This window comes from Sphaeramia orbicularis, chromosome 3, assembly GCF_902148855.1.
Source record: "Sphaeramia orbicularis chromosome 3, fSphaOr1.1, whole genome shotgun sequence".
NCBI classification, from domain to species: Eukaryota; Metazoa; Chordata; class Actinopteri; order Kurtiformes; family Apogonidae; genus Sphaeramia; species Sphaeramia orbicularis.
In genome coordinates this window covers 39,355,901-39,375,647 of record NC_043959.1, presented here as the reverse complement: position 1 = coordinate 39,375,647, position 19,747 = coordinate 39,355,901, and the positions used below count along the sequence as shown (strand labels likewise).

Sequence of the window (19,747 nt, the reverse complement as noted above, 5' to 3'; positions counted from 1 at the left end):
TTACAAGCTCGCAACACATAGAGAGATTAAAGTGGTAACAAGAAAGGTGTCCAACAAATTAGGGAAGGATACACAGGATGTAATGAGGCAGTGAGAGCGTGGGTGTCTGCATCAAAAGTCAACTCAAAAGTCTCAGTTATTGTCTCTCCACTTTTTTGTGCCATTTCAAATTCCAAACTAAAACATTATGTTTCCATATATGTCTTTTATTTTTTGGAGTTAAAATGCTGGAGTAGTGTAGACACAACATGAAAACACAGCAGAAGTTATGCTTTTTCAAACATCTTAGTGTAGATTCAGAAGAAACATGTCCTGTTGCAGGCAATTTTCTGAGTTGAAACTGAGAAAGCTATGTAACAATCAGGACATCATGACTGACCTTTGAGACCATAGTTGTTAGGCCATGTGAGTATTTATGTGTCCTTTTGTTTTGTACACTCATAGACAAAAGTTTTGGGAATGACACAAGTTTTGTTTTCACTAAATTGGCTGCCTAAGTGGAAAAAAAAAATCCATGTGTTTCAGTACATTGCAGAGTGATTAGAAGCTTTATGTAGGTTTTACATAGTAATATTTTTTATTAAATAATTCACATTTAAGCAAAGAATCCATTTGTGTCACTCCCAAAACCTTGTAATGCATTGTGGTCGCAGTTACTAATATTAAAAAATGGAGCAGTTTATAATATAGATGTTTAAAAAGCTTTTTTTGTTCAAAGTAAAAACAAATATGATTGACAGGATGACCTGTAATGACTGATGAAAAAATAACCTTCTGTAGTCTTATACAAAATTCTGGATGTAATACATTAAGACTTGTGCATCTGACTTGTCGACAGGTGAATCATAATTGAACTGAATCAGTAGTGAAGATCCACCCCCTCTAGTCCTCACTGCCACTAATTCAGTCTGATTGTGTGTTTTAGATAAGAGGACCGACAAGTCTGCTGTCTCTGGTGCCATCAGGCTAAAGATCAGTGTGGAGATGAAAGGAGAAGAGAATGTGGTTCCACCGCACGGCCAGTACACCTGTTTACATGAGGTAACCATTAAAATGTCTCAGGAAATGTTCATTCTCACTCGGCTCCAGTCGCAACATGACAGAAGTGGCTTTTCCATTGGATATATGCGTGAAACTTTACAGATATTTACTACATGTTGAAAAAACAGAAGTGTGCAATGTTGGTTTTTCCATTAAATCACAAATGCAATGATTTGTTTATTTATTACCACGAGATGACATGAGAAGTCATTCCATAAACATGGCTACGAACATAAATATCACATTGATTTACAGATATATTCATTATTATTATTATTTATTTATTTTATTATTTACCTTTATTTAACCAGGAAAACCTCATTGAGATTAAAAATCTGTTTTCCAAGAGTGTCCTGGCCAAGACGGGAAAGCAATACCTTAAATATTATATTATATTATATTATATTATACTATACTATACTATACTAGGGCGACATGGTGGTGCAGTGGTTAGCACTCGTGCCTCACAGCAAGAAGGTCCTGGGTTCGATTCCAACACCAGTCGATGGGAGTGGGACCTTTCTGTGTGGAGTTTGCATGTTCTCCCCGTGTCTGCGTGGGTTCTCTCCGGATACTCCGGCTTCCCCCCAACACCCAAAGACATGCACTGATAGGTTAATTGGTTAATCTAAATTGCCCATAGGTGTGAATGTGAGAGTGATTGTTTGTCTCTATATGTTCAGCCCTGCGATGAACTGGCGACCTGTCCAGGGTGTACCCCGCCTTCGCCCCTATGTAGCTGGGATAGGCTCCAAGCGACCCCCGTGACCCCAGTGAGGATAAAGCGGGTTCAGAAAATGAATGAATGAATATATTATATTAAATATTAGCCCTCTATCCCGTACTAAATTAAAAAATGATTGGGTTTCCATGCCATGTTTCTTTTAAAACTCCTCTTCTTCACTTGTTGTAACGTCCGTCAACATCAGGGTTTTTTTGTTGTTGTTGTTGTTGACTCTAGTTGCGGAAAAAGGTCTTTCTATTGCAGTTTTGTGCGATGTACCAATTTCGCTACACCAAAAAAAAACACCTCTTGCCAGCCAAAAACTTTTAATCAAAAAACAAGAGTATTGGCAAATTTGTCGTTTTTCCATTCGGCAAATATTTATGCGCAAGTTATATTCGCGCAATTTAAGAGTCAGTGAAAAAGCGACTAGAGAAAGTTTTTGAAGAAACATAATCTTCACTTTCAGACATCCACAGTAGAAAGAAACATGTTTATTATTACCCGTGGTGACACTGTAGTTCATCACCGTACCCTGTTCTGTCTTATCTCTCGTGCCACTCACAGAACCTGTTCCACTACCTGACTGAGGTGAAGAGCAGCGGGGTTGTGAAGATCCCGCAGGTGAAAGGGGACGAGGCGTGGAAGGTCTACTTTGATGACGTGTCTCAGGAGATAGTGGATGAGTTTGCCATGAGATACGGAGTGGAGTCCATCTATCAGGCTATGACGTTAGTACCACCCTGATCTATGGCCTTTTACCTCACCCATCTGTCATTGTCTCATTCAGCAGAGTGGAGGAGAGAAGGAGAGGAGAAGCAGAGGAGATGTAGTAAAGATGTCTCCTCAGCAGAATGAGAGCTTGGAGGACTATCGAGCTCCCAAGATTGATTGATTAATTGCTGGTCTCCTGGAAAAACTTCTAACCTGCCTCGGTCATATTGATCATGGACACACATAAACACTCTTGTTGTTTCCTCCTGTCTCTATGTTTCTCTCATCCTCCATGACCTTCTCCATCCATAAATGTCTCTGCTTCTGTGTAGCTCTTGCTCCGTGTTTGATTTTTGCGCCAACCGCTAAATCACAGTTTCCTCTAAAGGATTCATCAGATGTTCATTATAGTAAGTTATAATGAAATACTTTAACATCAAGTGACTAAGAAGATAATTAATCGTCTGAACTGTTGTTTAACCCATAAAGACCCAGTTCTACTTTTTCTCTATAGTTAACCTTTTTAAGTGATTTATCACCATTTATTATAATATTAAACTCTTAATTTTGTGTTTTTTCAGTGTTAATCATGTATTTTCCTATATTTAATTCACTGAGCATGTAGATGTTCATAAAAGCTCAGACTAAAGTTGAGGGTTATTATATCAGAAACGGAGAAAACTGAGGAAAAAGTGACTTTTTCAGCAACATCAATAACTGAATGTAAAAACAAGCATCTCCATCCACTGTCATTGATCCAACTCCATGGGTTTTACTGGTGAATCAATGCTGTAGAAGATGAGTGTTTCCACATTCACTACAGAGCCTCTGAACATCCAAATGGGTCATATCTGATGACCATGAAAAGACGACAAACTGCATTTTACACCAATTATTTACATGTATTGATAGGATTAATGGATCAACAGGTATTAAACATCTTAGATCAACACACAATTTTGGTTGACAGTGGATGTGTGGGTCTTTATGGGTTAAAGATCTCAAACTGCATTATCAAAGTGTTCATTAGTTGGCTTCTGCCTTAGTAAATGACATGGTAAACACAAGATGATGTACAGAAATGTTCTGTTTGGATCCCTGGAATGTGGAGGATTTTTTTATTTTAAGGTCTTTATGTTATTTATTTAGAAACACTGGAGATTTTCCTCTGTATTCTTGCCTCATATAACAAAACCTGTAAGCAATGTTGTGTACCGCATAATAATAATAATAATAATATAATAATAATAACTATAGTTGTACTTCTAGGTGACGTACTATTCTTTCAGTCTGACAAACAATTGCAACATGTCTGGGATTTCCGCTGCAGTCCTGAGGGTCAAAACACAGCAACATTTCAGAAAATACAGTGATGTTTCACAATAGAGCACTTCACAAAAACAGCCCCAAAATATCTCTCAAAACATGTTTCCCAAAACACAACAGTCTTTGAGAAAACGCCATGACATTTAAGACGACAAAAAAGGTGCTCCTCAGTCTAAATCTAGTGGTAACAGTTCAATGTCATTGTCAAACAAAAGCAATACGTGTCGTTCTTTCCATAATCTGAAATAGCATTATACTTTGTGAAATGACTCTAAGGGCTATTGTGGTTTTCCAGGTTATTTGTCTTTTTAGAAATCCCATTCAGATATAAATCCATTTCATCTCCAGTTAAATGAAGTTCATTTCCATTGCCCCTGTAGGGAAACCTCTGCATTTAACCCATCCTAGTGCACACTTCAAAAGCAGTGAGGTGCCACTGAAGGCAACCACCGACCAACTCCACATCTGAAGCACTAGCTCATGTCAAGAGCAGTGACCAGAGAATTAACCTAGTATACATGTACATATTTCACTGGTCTACAATTTTTTAGAAATGATTTGCTTCAGACATTAAATATGCTAAATGTTACGTACTTTAATAAGATTAATTGGAAAATAAATGACAAAAGTGCTGGTTTGCTGATGTTTTCAAGGTATATGATTAAGTGTTATTACACATATATATTGGTTTATGTACATTTATATAATAGTTTTACAAATCTTCCACTAAATAGAACCTGTAAAGTGAATGTATTCTAATGTGCAGACAGCGTTTTGAAGTAGATCTTGTAGCTCTGAGACAAATATTCCTTTTGAGTCAAACCCATTCTCTCGTTAATTCTTGAGTTTCACATTTTGACCCAAGACTGTATCTTGGAAAGTTCAGCCAACCAGCATTTTTTACTTGATTTTTCTTTATCAGTGACTCTCATGTGGTAAAATTTCATTACTTTTATTCTGGAAGCATTTTCCTTGTAGACCAGTGTTTTTAATGGCAGGGGGAAAACAAAGACCCTGGAAACACATGAGACAAGAAGTACTTGCAAATTTCACATTAAAAGGTCCTCTTCCGTGCATATTAGTAAAGATATAAATAAATATGTGAGTCCACAAATCAGCAGATATAATTATTTAAGTTGCAACACTCTTTTGGTGTAGAAACAAATTTTATATCTGTCTGTTTGTGTTAATGATGAAATTAGCGTAAAATTCAATTATTTTGGAACAAAAATATAATGTTGGCATATGAAGCAGTTACTGGAATTGCAATTTAGGTATGAATATGAATTTAGGTAAACATTCAGATATAATTTATTTAAATATGGATGTTATTTGTCAGTTGAAAGTGCAGACAAGTGAAGCGGATAATAGTCTTATTAATGCCGGCTTCCTCTGGTGGAGTTACTGCTGCAGACCTGAACCTAGTTTAAGCCAGGCGTTTTTTCTTATCTGTGCTTATTAGGCTTCATCTAGAGTTTTATGGAAGACCCTACCTTTCCGTTTTCTTCATCACAGAACCTTGACTCCCAGTCACTCCTGCCATGATGGCTTTATAAATCAGAGCAGCTGTGAAGCCTCACTCCCCCCTCTGCCCCCAACATATCCTCCTTAATGTTCATTTTTCTTCATCTGACTCTATCCCCACTCCCCACATTTCATTTTCTCGGCTACCTGAAACCACAAAATAATATGAGAGTTTATGTACAGTACTTCGCCTCCTCTCGTAAAAATTGAGGTGGGGTAACACCAGTAGGAGCAATGCCTCCCCCTTGAAAATTGACTCAGGAGATTGAGCTCTAAGAGCACCATGGGAATTCAGCGGATGCCATCATCACTCTCTCTGCATCACTCTCTTTGCTCGCCTAACCCCAAGTGCTCCTGGGTAATTCGGAGGCTGAAAGCAGAGTAATTAAATAGGCCTCCCGATGAGAACATGTTGTGTTTCTATTTGTGCGTGTGTGCACCAGTGTGCATGAGCTGCACACAAGAAGGGGGGAGTAAATCTGTAATGATTACTCCACAAACTTGATTCTTTCTTTAACACATTGGCTTTGTCACTGAGCAAATGGCTTCTAGTTTCTAAGAGCCAACATCCAGCTTCTCGTAAATCTCATAAGAGAAGAAAATATAAATGTAAAAACAGTTTGAGTGTATTCATTTCTGCAAATATTCAGACAAAAACTTTATTTTCTTACCACTCACTAACAGTGCCTATTATTAGTTTTAGTTTATTGCACGGAAAGGTGGCTTTTTTCAGGTGGATTTTTCTTGTTTTAATGTCTCAGGCTTCCATTTTGTAAATAAATCCGTGATGCCCAGATGTTCAGTTGCAGTGAGTCAGAGCTAGAGGCTGATAAGGAAGCCCCTGTGTATATTATTGTCTCCTGCATAAAAAGAAAACCGATTATTACACATACAGCATAGATTTTTTATGTGTAGCAGCAAACAAGCTTACACAATCATTTATTCTCCATGTACAAACAAGGATGGTGATAGCAGTGAGTCTATATATGCACTATAGATGGATAATAATGTAGGAGGCATTCCATGTGGCTTATGAATCAGCAGAATGGAGTGTTAAAACGGGCATATGCTCTTCACTCAGGCAGAGAATCAGGTCTCTCACATCATAGCAAATCCAATGTGGCAATGGATCCTTTTTTTTTTTTTTTTTTTTTTTTTCATCAAATATTATGATTGTAACGATTTAGAAGGTTTGATGTAGAAAAGGAGAAACGCAGAGAGCATGAGTTTTTCTCTGCAGAAACTAGTTAATGGCATACCATAAACTGTCAATTCCTATCTTCTGGGTTTTAGTCTAAGATTACACTGCGTATTAGCCGCTTGAAAAAGCAATGATTTACTGTCAAACTTGCTGCCTCTGTCTTTCGCCGCCTTATATCTCTCATAGTATAGGTTACACAGTGTTTATTTACGACATGATGGCTTTGATTTATTTTTATTACATGAGCAGCACAAGGCAAGTTAACTACTTTTGCCGTAACTCTTCCACCAGAAGTAATTGTTTGGAACATTAAAATATGTTCTCTTTTCAGCAGCCAGAAGGTGCATGTAATGAAGAAATACTATACTGCAGTGGATCTGTGTAGATTTTGTTGTTCATTGCAGTAATAAGCAATGTATAGAAACATCAGGGGATATTTGGAGTGATTGAAAAGTCTGTGTAGTTTTTGTGGATGTCCAAGACAACGCTGATCTTACTGCAAATTTCATTCATTTTAAGCACTGTGTAACTAATTTAAGGTGAAGTGAAGGTAGTTAGTGTGTTTATTGTGTTTGTATTTGAAGGCAGCTGCTGTGGGACCATCTCCAAATCTGACCAGAAGCCTGAGAATAATCCTATTGTACTTTTTTTTTTTTTTAACTAAACAAATATTGACTATTATGCAGATGTTGCTGATTATTGCTCATTTTCTACTCCCAGCGTTTTCTCCTTTTTTGGATTTGCAGACTGTGCAATTTTTTTTTACATTTTTTGTTTATTTTTTTTAAATGTGTATTGATTCTGACAAATTCTGGACAAAACGAGTACACCCATAATATTTTAAATGACTACAATATTAGACCTTATGTTTTTCACCCAAAAAAAGGATAACAGCAGCTTGTTCTCATTTGCAGGCATTTCTCCTGTCTGTCTGCCAAATATATGTGTCCCGGGGTGCCAGCAGTGATGAGCAACCTGCTCGCTAATATAAATGCTTACTTCGCCCACACCACCACCACCACCACAACCACTGCATCTGCTTCCGACAGATTTGCTGCCTCCAACTTCGGGGTAAGTGCCCCTATTTTTATCTCTAAGTTCAACAAAAGCAGTGATGTAGAGTCACAGAGACCAGCTGTGATGTTTTATTTTATCTAATCTATTTCACTTAATTCTTCCAATTCCTACAACTGCCTCACAGTCTGATTTTGATCTTTTAACAGCACTGCTCCCTGTGGAGGGTTTTTTGCCTGAAACAAGTTATGAGTTACAATTCAACAACATTTCAGAGGTTGCCTGTGCTATTTGAGTGAACTTTTAATACGCTAATGTTATGCAACTTCAAATAATATTTCCAGTCTGCCAAAATGCCTAAATTCATGCATTTTCTTCCAGCAAATAAAAATTTATAAATGCAAACATAGTAAAGCTACCAGCCATGCATTGTTATAAATTTATACTCATAATGTTTCAAGTATGGTGACATTCTTAAATCAAGTATGGATTTCTCATTCTGACAGAGAGAAAAATTTGTGAAATTACTGGACCAGCTGCATAATTCACTGAGGATCGACCTCTCTAAATATCGGGTATGTTTGAATATTTTGCATATTCTGTGGTATGTAATCATATCTGTTAATATGTAGAGTCCTGCATCTTATCACCAGTGTCAGGGTCTCCACTAAAACACAAGTGCCCATATATTTCATTATATTTTCATTTTAAACAAACCCAAAATATCTTATTTTAATGAAGTGTTGCATCTAGGTCAGTGTGTCTTTTGGTAATTGGATTTTCTTTTCAGAAACAGAAGAAAAACTTGTAGTTAATTGATTTCCATTTTAAATTTGTTCCAGTTCATACAAAATCTGGACATCGTAGACATACTCCCTCCATGAATGTCTATGAACTCCAGATTTTGTACAAACTGGAAGATTCCTACAAACCTATCATTCGTAAGAGTCTTTGTGACCGAGGCATTAGTGCTCTTTCCTTGAAAATGACAACATCCAGTCTCAGAAAATGAAAAAAAAACCCAGCTGTTTTTGGTTCATTTTTCCATTTCTGAGATGTAGTAACTTTCTTTTTTGTTACTAGAAAGAGAAAATGAAAATCAGCCCATTTTTTAAATTTGGTTTATCTGTTTTGGCACTGAAAAAGAAAAATGCCTTGAAATTCAATTTAAGTTCTTCTATTTTAAAACAAAAATCAATTAACCACTAGTTTTTCTTCTGTTTCTGAAAAGAAAATCCAATTACCAAAAGATACACTGACCCATCTATCAACAAGATTGTATTAAGTCAACTGTGGTTAAATTGCGTTTAAAGTGTGGTCACTGTCTGATCTGCTGTTATTGTTACATGTATTTTCTTATACCATCAAATGTGTTTTTACTGGATCATTCATTTCTGAAATCTGTATTTTATGGATTTTCTGCTATTTCAGTCCATCGTAATCTCAAAGGCTTTATGTAAATGCCATTAAATGTGTAAATATCAGGTAAATATCAAATGTCAGCTGAGAATAACCTTTGATAATGTCATAAACGTACAGTACGAGGAGCACCAAGGATGGTATTATACATTAAGTCTTAAGTTGTTTTAATGCATGGAGCCTTAGTACGGACAGACCAGTCGAACAGTAACGTAGCTCAGTTGTTTGAAATTAATCCCTTGATACATGACTGCAGTACTTCAGCAGTTTTCAGCTGACTGTAGCCAGGCACATTAACGTCAGTGAACAGTCCACGCTGGTGTTGAAGGGCACATCGGCATCTCAAGAAATAGTGGGCCGTCCGGTCCAATAAATAGACCTGTAACGAGCAGCACTGACTCGGACAAGGTAGTTCACGGACATGTTGTTAGCATCTGTAAACAACTGCATGACGCCATGTTTCTGTGTATCCTACCGTATATGCACACTGATTTGATAAATTGCTCATATTTTGTTTATTATAAAAAATATGGGCTTGCAACAACTACATTCCCTCTTTTAGAGCAAGAAGTCAAATACCTGCCTACTGTCGTGTATGTTTCATTATGCTTTGTGAGAATAAGTGTGTAATGTTTCAGTGTGTCAGACACACATTCAGGCCAATTACTACTTTGAGGTTCTTTCTTCATGGTAATTTGCTGGATTTCTCCGAAACATGAACAGCAGCAGACAACTATTAGTGAGTTTTATTGTACCGTTTTATATGGAGACATTTTCTGGCTGTCATTTTGTGTTTGATGTAGAACGCTGGTCGGCACCGTTCAACCCATTAGAAGACCACATGTTTTCCTCAGTAATCAAAGCTTTTATGATGTGTAACTTGACATGGACTAACATTGCCGTTTTCACGTGTCGTTGTGTAAGAAGTAGATAAACTGTATCTATGTTATTTGGGCTGAAATAGTCGTGTTGATTCATGCTGTATATAGAATTACATCCTGCATATGCTGTTAACTGAAATGGAATATAATGTTAAAAAAAGCATACGAAAACCCAGGAAACTAAACCTTGAAACCAAATCATTTCTCTCGCCTTGCCATCTGCTACTATCAAGCCACTAAAGGTGCTGCTTTATTCTACTGAGGCAGATAAAAAACTGACATATATTATGTTATCTTCTCGAATAATCCCAGGAGAACTAATCCTGCCAGATACCACACAGGCTCACCGCTTCTCTCGCACTGCTTCCTCTTTCTCCATCCTACTTTGACACATACACATAATCTAACATATGTTAGGACTGTTCCAGTGAAGAATTTCCCATATAATATAACCAGACTTCTGCTTTTTTTCATTCTGTAGTGAGTGGCATCTAGCGTTAAGACACATCATTGTCACCTACTACGGTTAGAGTGTCGGTGGAAATTATTATCTGCAAAAGTCTAGAATGACAAAACATTCAGGACCTGATTTACTAAGATCGCAAATAATGGGTGCAAATTTGCTCACTCACACTAAAAATGTGCGTGCTATTGATTTGCGTGTCACGGGTGATCAACTAAGATTGCCTACGCAAATGACAACAGGTGCAATGTCATGGAGACCGCCTTATTTAAATGAGGATTTTACATGCACTACGGGTTGTCGTCATGGAGACAGTATGCTGGAATGATCCAGACACAAGGAAATGTAATGGTGTGAGGAGTTTTGTCATAGAAGGTATTGCATGACTCCTCCTTGTGACTGGCCCCAAATCATCCCCCAGTTCAGGGGTCACCAACCCTGGTCCTGGAGATCTACTATCCTGCATGTTTTAGATGTATCCCTCTTCCAACACACCTGATTCAAATGATAAGCCTATCATCAAGCTCTGCAGAAGCCTGATAACGACAGTCAGGTGTGCTGGAAGAGGGAAACATCTAAAACATGCAGGATAGTGGCTCTCCAGGACCAGGGTTGACCACCCCTACCCTGGTCCATCTAGAAATTCTAAAATGGCATTGCTGGGTAGGCGATACGTCTCAATTATTTTTTCTTCCGTCATTCCAAAAATGTTGATGCGAGCCGAAAAGATTCATTCTCTATTGCCTTTGGTTGGGCCTATGCCGCCTCCTTGCCACAAGAACTGCAGCCAGTTTTGTGCATAGCTGTGCCAGTTAAAACCTGCCTCTCAGATGTACTAAATATAGACGCAAAATCAGCAACTGCAATCAGTTTCAGGTTTGGTAAATCACATTGCGCAAGCTAAGTAAATATTTGCATTTACTCCTTCCAATAATTTTTTGCATTCTGGCAGAAATGCCCATATTGCATATTCATCAAGGCAAACACGCTAAATGGGTTGCGCAAGTTATTTTGCCCATTTGAGAGACACAACCCTTGGTGTGTCCTGTTAGTAGATAATGCCCCATTTCCACTATGTGGTATCGGCTCGACTCGACTCGGCTTGGCCTTTTTTTGCGTTTCCATTACGAAAAAGGACCTGGAATCTAGTACCCAGTACTATTTTTTTTGGTATCACCTCTGCCGAGGTTCCAGGACTGGGGATCAGATACTAAAACGTGACGTGTAAACACTGCAGACCACTGATTGGTCAGAGAGTTGTCTCTGTGACCCGCCATTTTACAAAAAACAGATGCGGAAGTGGACAGTAAATATAGCGGTACATTAATTCACATGATAACAGCCCAAAACTACACCATGGTCGGTCGAGGAGAATCAGTCTTTGGTGGCCGACGTAAAAATTCAGATGAGACGACACGCAACGAGTCGAGCTGGTTCCATGTAGTGGAAACGCGGCATAAGTTTCAACATGTTTTTGCATGCACAGTCAAGTTTGCACACGTTTTTACATGTGCAAACCTTTTGTAAATCAAGCCCACACAGTCTCTAGTTTTTTTTGTGGCCAATAGAAGGGAGGACAGTGGTGATATTCAAGGCTACATATAGTATTTCTGCACCAACAACATTAAAAATGACCTGAAAAATAAATTATTACAGGTCGACAATGAAGTGTTCCAAAGTTTTGCCAAAAACACCATTGTATTGGAGTAAAAAGATTTTGACCCCAATGGTATATATGTGACCACTAGAGGGAGTAGTGAGTCACTCTGCTGGTCTCCCATGCAGAGGAAAACTAACACCACCGGGCCTTTGACCAAAGCATCAGAAAATAACAAGATGGGATGGAAAACAGGTTTTAAAAACTCCAGAAGACAGTAACAGAATGATAAAAGTTCAAAGCACTGTTGTTTTCACCACTGGACACAGCTCTAAATGAAAAGAATGGAGTTTGACGCTGAAATAAGTTTGAGTGTGATGCTTGAAGGTATAAAGTTCTTATGTGATGTTATTATCTTTGTTGGGTTGGCTGTTGGTTGATCCGTGGTTCAGACTAAACTGTGACAGTTCTGACCTTGTTTGGATGATTCCAAACAGATCTTTAGTGCAACTATTGACAACATGAACCATACAGAAAACAAAGGTGGTTTGTGGTTTTACTGTGGCTGTTTTCTGTCTAAAAGCAGAGATAAACCAACAGAGCTATAATGTAAACTATCAGATGACACAGGACGTGAAGATTGATTGAAGCTTTATACTTTATTCAGTGATTTGATACAGTCTGTGGATGTATAGGGTTGATTTATTGGTGGTTTTGGTAAGTGTGTTCTAGTATGTGACTTCCTCCTGATGTTGATAGTATACAATATCAATACTACACTTACACTACTTCTTAATGGTAACAAAGCAGTGCTGTCTGTGTAATACAATTTTTCTACTGGTACTCAACCTGCATTCATGTTCAGTATGTAAGAATCCTATGTGCTTTACGTGAAGATTGTGTTGTACTTTAGCCACATTTCCAAGTTAAGTAGCTAGTGTTATGCAGTGTTGATGCTGTAGAGGAGCAGAATATAAGGATTTCCAGGGAGAAACATGACCTCGATGTAGAAATCAGTTCACAGGCTGTTACCATGGATTTAGGCAATTGAGAGAATCAATATCTTAGAAATGGAGTTAGGTAATGATAAACATTACAAAGAGAACACCACAGTTTTTCACTTTAGATGCTGATTCCAGTCTTCAGATTTGAGTTGATACAGATCAATACTGGTCAGTTTTAATATGTCCCAATGTAAGGAACGGACTGGGATCATTCTTTTATGTATAAATCATCTTCAGACTTGACTTTAAACATTGGTTCATAACTTCATAAAACAAAATGTTGCAAAGAAATACATATTTATGGGATTTTAGTGTAATATGTTGAGCAGATTGATCTATAAATGCAGCAGTGCACGTAACTAGCCACAATATTTCTGATCTGTGATCAGATTCCTTTGAAAAGTTGACCATAAATTAAATTAATAATTCCCTGCGGTTGTATAGTGTCATGAAAAATGGAAAACTATGACCGTAACAGTTGTGGTGGTTGGTTGCCTGTCTCTGAAGTTGACCTGTCAGTATGACACTGTTGTAATATTACAGTTATGTCTGCACTCTGTCACATACTCTCCCAAATGTGCAGACATTGTGCACATGCCCACTGACTCATACACAATATGTCCACAGTATACTCCTGATACTATACCTACTTGTCCCCAGCTGGGGACATTGCACAGTGAAGTGTAACTGAAAGATGACCCTCTCACCTTTAATGTGACACCGAAGGCAATGTGTCGTTAAGTCAGTGATTGCTTTAGTTCCCCTGTTCTTCTCCATTGCTCTCCATGTGAAGCCACATGTGATTACAGAGACACGCCCTGATAGGAGCAGATTCTGCTGTTGGCCTACAAGGGCTAAAAACAAAGGATGATAGAAGGACAACCAGAGATAACACAGAAGAGAGAATAAAGGGGACTTAAGGGAGACAGAGAATGAAGTTGCAAATAGTGAGGAAGGGATAAAGAGGATTTGAAGAGAGAGGTGGATGACACAAGCAGAGAGGGTGAGTTGGAAGAGAAGGGATTTGGACAAAGAGGGAGACACTTGGAAGAAGAGAGAAATTTAGAAAGAGTAGTGAAACACATAGAGGAGGAGCTGTGGTTAAGTGAAGAGGAGATGCCGCTTGTTTTTTGTTTTTTTTTTCTTCAGATGGCCTGGCTGTCTTGTGATGACACATTGGCTGAGAGCAGTCACAGAATATCACATTGGCTTCACCTGCCAGCGCTGCCCTGCTGCTCTCTTGTCAAGCCTGCCACAGACCACTGGTTCTGCACACATGCACACATGGACACACACACACACACTAACCGTTCATACTCTCTTTTTCATTCTCTCACTTTCTCAAGCCATCCCACAGAGCCAGCCTGCCACCACTGGACAGTAATAAGATTCAGATCTGGCTGCTCTGCGCGTTCACCGTATAGATTTCCCTATAATGACATTCTGAGGGAGATTGAGTTTGCTTTTGTAAAACAGAGGGCTTGAATCAGCACAGAGAGAACTGCCACTCTACATTTTGCAACATATGCATTTCTTCCTCTTAAACTTTATTCTAACAGCCGTGATACATGGTGACACCTTATGTGCCCCCCCCCCGTGTCCCAAGTGGGATTTGCAGGTTTTTCGTGGGTCGGACTAAAACCCCAGTATTCAGAGCACGCTGCAAGGGATTTATGCTGTTGGCTTAGTTCGGACAGTTTCGTATAAAGTGATGTTTGTTCAGTAAGCACCCCTGGGAGCTGCATGCTATTCTCTTAAAATGGAGTTGTGTGCAGTATTATGGCAAGACTCTAAAGAAAAATGTTACTTAATGCAAATGACTGCTTTGTTGTTTTGCAGTGTACAGTACTTTCTCCTCTAGTGAAATGAACAGAGAGCTTTAAGTAGCTGTTCTATACTGTACCTGTCACTCTCTATAGCAGGATTGTGTTTCAGTGACACTGAATGGCTCTTTAAGATTCACTTAAACAAAAAAAAAAAATGGGATAACATCCAAATAATTGCAATACAGCACTGTCATCCTTAAACTGGAGAATTCTTTTCTCAAACTGTCTCAGAGGAATAAAGCCATCCTCTGCTGTTCCTTAAGTGGTGTTTTCTTTCTAAGTTCTGGAGGAAATATGAACGGAGCTGCATCTTCATTGTTGCAAGTATTGGGGATAATCTCAAAACCGGCATAATCCAAAACTAGTCCTTTGAAGTGTCTGACAATATGAAAACCCATATAAGAGACAACTGTGTATCACCTCTGACAGAATGCTGAAAAATACAAAATATTTGTACCGTTTGGAACCAAGTGTCTGAAAGAGAACACAGCTGAGAAATGTATGGAGTGCGATTATTGAATTAAGATATGAAAATATGAAAACAGAAATTACCAAGGCCAAGAAGTTTCATTTACAAAGGTTGATTTAGCATCTGTCCTTAAAACTGTATCCTAAGTGTTTTTGTATTTGACATTTAAAGACTTTTAATCCTTCCATTCCATTCCATTGTTGGTTGTCTGTTGGGATGGGTCAGTGTGTTTTTACTGTTGTCGTAACCAAAGAATTTCCTGCAAAGGATCAATAAAGTATCTATCTATCTATCTATCTATCTATCTATCTATCTATCTATCTATCTATCTATTAGGGCTGCACAATTTTGGCAAAAAATAAAATCCCGATTTTTCCCTCTAAAAACTTGATTTTCGATTTTTGATTTTGATTTTTGGGTTAAACTACAAAAGACAACAGAAGTCAGCATGTCGTTTTCGTGAGCAGCGCACAATGCAAGCCCCTGCTCTAACCTCAAATCTGTGATGGCATCTTGTGATGAACCTACAGAAGTTTTTTTTTTTTTTTCTTCATTAAATTTTTATTGAATGAAGTAGAGTATACAAACAATGCATACAACAAGAAAATAACATAACAAGTTTGCCGGGGGGAATACACTACAATACAATGTCCAAATCAGAGCAAATACTGACGTTTTTTATAGCCTTTTTGTTTCCATATTTATCTAACAGCTTTAAATAAAGTTCAACATCTTTCAAAAAATAAATAATATTTGATTTTGTGTCACAGACCTTACATTTGTAAATGAAAAATTTAGCAAGTAAGAGAACTAAATAAATAATTTTTCTAAAAAAAGTATGGTAGCCTGCAGGAGGCATGACAAGGATGAAATCGATTTCACGATTTCCCTTTTTTAAAAATCGTCCTAATTAAAAAATCCGATTTCGATTTAAAATAGATTAATCGTGCAGCCCTTCTGTCTGTCTGTCTGTCTGTCTGTCCGTCTGTCCATCCGTCCTTCCTTCCTTCCTTCCTTTTTTCTGCCAAGTGGAAAAAGCTTATGTATTGCCATTAATCATTACTAAAGAACAAATGTGCAGAACTACAAATTGTGCAATATGTGCTTTTGATCTGGATTTTCACAGTACAGGGTGACCGTAATGGTTTTTCCTGTGGCAGGCTAAGGTTTGATACCTGTTAGTGCGTGGCGACTTTTGATCTATGTTTCCACATGATTACCTGTTGTCGCTCCACTTGTTGCCGGCGCTACAGGAACCTCTCCAATCACCTGTTCCTGCAATTCTGTCAACAGGTGCAATGACCCTTTTTTTTGGTAATGACATACCCATATATGTAGCACCCCAATGTAAAAAAATCATAAAAAAATCAATTTAAAAAATTTCCTTCTTTTAATATATTTAAAAAGTGTTTTAAGCAAAAATCTTTGCTGCTTTATGCTCAGTGTAACCTCATACAACCTAATGAACCAAAACAAAAAATGTAAAAATAAAGAAGAGCTACTTCAAAAACAGGCCCGACCCAAAACCCCCAATGGCTGATATACAAATCATGTAAAGTCTTTACTTATGTTGGAAAAGTCCCATGTCTTACGATTAAAATATCTGAGAATATTGGAATATGCTTATTAAAATAGGACTTATGGAATGGAAATGAATCATCGTTAGGTAGCTGGGTTTTGAAATATGTTTATGTAGTTATTTAGAACAACTGATGTCTTAAAGATTATAATGTAAATGTGTCCCTTATTACATGTTTAACCCTTTGTAGGGCACTCATAGAAATAGTCTGAAATGTTTCATTTCAACCTTAGCATGTTATTGGAGGACATAAAACTATACTACTTGTGTGAACATTTAAAAAAAGTTTATTATGTAGAAAATCAAGGTCAGTCAAATTACCATATTTGGTTTCTTGTCCATAAGTGTCAAAAAAAGAAAGAAATCCAAGAATTCTATATAAAAAATACAAGAAAAACACATGTAAGGTGAAAGGAACACGTATTTTAGAGCATTATAATCTCACTTTTAGAACATTACACCAACATAAGTGCTGATCCAGTCCTGTCCACATCCACATTCTCCCTTTGAACATCATTCCTCACATTAGTACCATCACTTCATGGTACCTAACAAAGCAGGTACACTCACTGTTCATGCAGAGGTGGACCTTACAGACCCTGTAGACTACATTGGACCTGAGACTGTTGACTCACTGTCCTCACTTTAACCGTTGCTGTCACTGTCTTGTAATGTATGCGGAAATGACCAAAAATAGTCACTTGCCCAAAAAAGGGTTAAGGGCCCCCATTTACAAGCTGAGGACTGCTTCTGGGGTGCCTTATTATAAATGTATTTTGTTGATCAGTTGTTGATTTTAATAACTGTTTGTAATAATTTTGTAATAAATTTTGTATTGGATTGAAGGTCATAAAAGTCATCTGCCATAGAAATAACAAAGAAAAAAACAATCCATGCTTGCACTGTATAATTTAGAGGAACAGTCTGCGTTAATACGAGACATGACCTTCGTTTTCTCATCAAAAGGCTTATCTGAGTTCTGAAAAGAATGACAATTCATGGTTAAACAAAATATTTTCCGTTGAGAATACTAAGTAGGCATTATTGTTCAAATGCATTCCTCCTAATCTAATATAAAGAAAGGGAATATTAGATGGACTTGAATGTGTGTACACTTACACGTATGCTAAAACCTTTTTGACACTTTTAATGCAGTCTTTGCTTTTGACTTTTGAAAGTATAGACACTGTGTCGACTCAATATTCAGTGTTGACTTGAACAAAGGGAAAGGTCTAAAAAGCTCATCAGCCATGCTCTTTGTCATCCAGTCTCATAATGGATTTCTGTCCAGAAAGTACTGCTGATGTTGTCTCTCCTCAGAGACGGATACTTAACTTTTTTTTTTTTTTTTACTATACTTGTCTGTTTCTAGACAATACATCTCTTTCTTTTACTTTTGTCTTTTTGCCGATAAAGTTTCTCATTGTTAGTCTTTGTCATCTTCAGAGATGGACAAAGCATTTTCGTTATTACATCTGTAAAATTCACTTTAAACAACAGATTTTCTATAGAAAGAGGTATTGTGTTGGTGTGAATCACTGAGTTAACATCAGCAGTTCTCATCAATTAATATATATATTGCGTGTGTCCAGTGGTAGAAAGAAGATGAAAAGCCTTGTGTTGAGTTATTGGGTGTGTTCCAATAGTCCTTTTTGAAGGTTCCTAGCATTTAGTACCTGTTTTAGCATAGGATAAACTGGACTATCCTTTACCAAAGGAAAAGAGAGAATGCCATCCCATAATTCACTGTAGTGGCAGCTTCAGTTGTCCTGACAGTTCACAAAAAACAATCAACGTGACAAACACAAGACACATGTTCATGACACAGTTGACAAATGTGGTACTATGTTGTTTTTATGCTTTATTTTGTGAACAGTACATAGGCTCTTGTCAAGCATGAAAGAAATGGCGGTACATAGCAGTAATAGTGACTTCTACATGCTCAGTTAAATAGGAATTTGCCACGTTGCCACAACAACAGTGCTCAGTTTTTGCTCAGTATTTTATATAACAGAAAGCAGTCAACTTTATTGTGAAATAAAGTCATTTTACAACCTTGACAGTGTACAGAATAAAATGGGGTTTGTTAAATAAACCAAACCTACGAAAGTCTGACTGGGCAGATGAATGAGCTGTCATACAGACCTGTCAATCAAAGCCTGACATGGGGTATACTGGTCCTAAAATCTGATTATTGGAGCAAAAGTTTAAAGATGGACCACTAGATTGTTCATTAAAGGTTCCAAATAAAAAGGATGGGACTGGAATGAGTCCTGAAAAAAATGAGTGACTTGGTATTTTTAGTTGTTTTTTTTTTTTTAATCAAAAATTTGTTGGTGTACAATATGAAGTTAATGCAGTAGAATCTGTGCATGATTTGGATAAGTTAGAGCTTCACAGTCTATAGATATATCACTGATTAACTTGGGGCTCCTTCAGTTACAGACGCTGTAATAAAACTAAACTGGAAACAAGAGAAGGAAGAAAAAGGCAGTCAAGTCAGGCTTAAGGAAGTGTTTCTGTGTGTTACAGTGTTATTCTAAATATAGGCAGATGGTTGTTTACTTCAACTAGTAAACTTAAGAATGACCACAAGTAGGGGTGGGAATTGATAGGATTTTATCTATCAATGCCATTGTCAGTTCTGTTTACCAATCCAGTTCCTTATCAATTCTGTCTATTTCGTTTTTATGTATGAAAGTTTGTTCCTGTAACTATTTAATGTACTGCTGCCCATCTTGGCGAGGACACTCTTTGAAAAGAGATTTTTAGTCTCAATGAGGTTTTCCTGGTAAAATAAAGGTAAATAAATAAATAAATAATTCCTGAGTGTTTTTTTTTTTTTTTTTTTTTTGAGTGGGAAAAAAGTAGTTCGACAGGTCATAGTGGAGATTGTTTGACCAGCAACGTTAGCCCTCATACGCAGGCGGTCGAACACATGACATTCCTGGAATTTAATTCCATG

The 19,747-nt window shown here is 37.5% G+C and overlaps 1 protein-coding gene across 3 annotated transcripts in view; it reads left to right on the top strand.

The window, feature by feature from the left end:
- The window catches only part of unc13c (unc-13 homolog C (C. elegans)), a 138,786-nt gene that overhangs the window by 45,301 nt on the left and 73,738 nt on the right, over window positions 1-19,747 (top strand). For all 3 annotated transcript variants that reach the window (XM_030161892.1, XM_030161900.1, XM_030161884.1), the window contains 4 exons: window positions 926-1,041; window positions 2,333-2,496; window positions 7,445-7,601; window positions 8,051-8,119. In XM_030161892.1, the coding sequence (XP_030017752.1) occupies window positions 926-1,041; window positions 2,333-2,496; window positions 7,445-7,601; window positions 8,051-8,119 (506 nt within the window). The remainder of the gene's footprint in view (window positions 1-925; window positions 1,042-2,332; window positions 2,497-7,444; window positions 7,602-8,050; window positions 8,120-19,747) is intronic.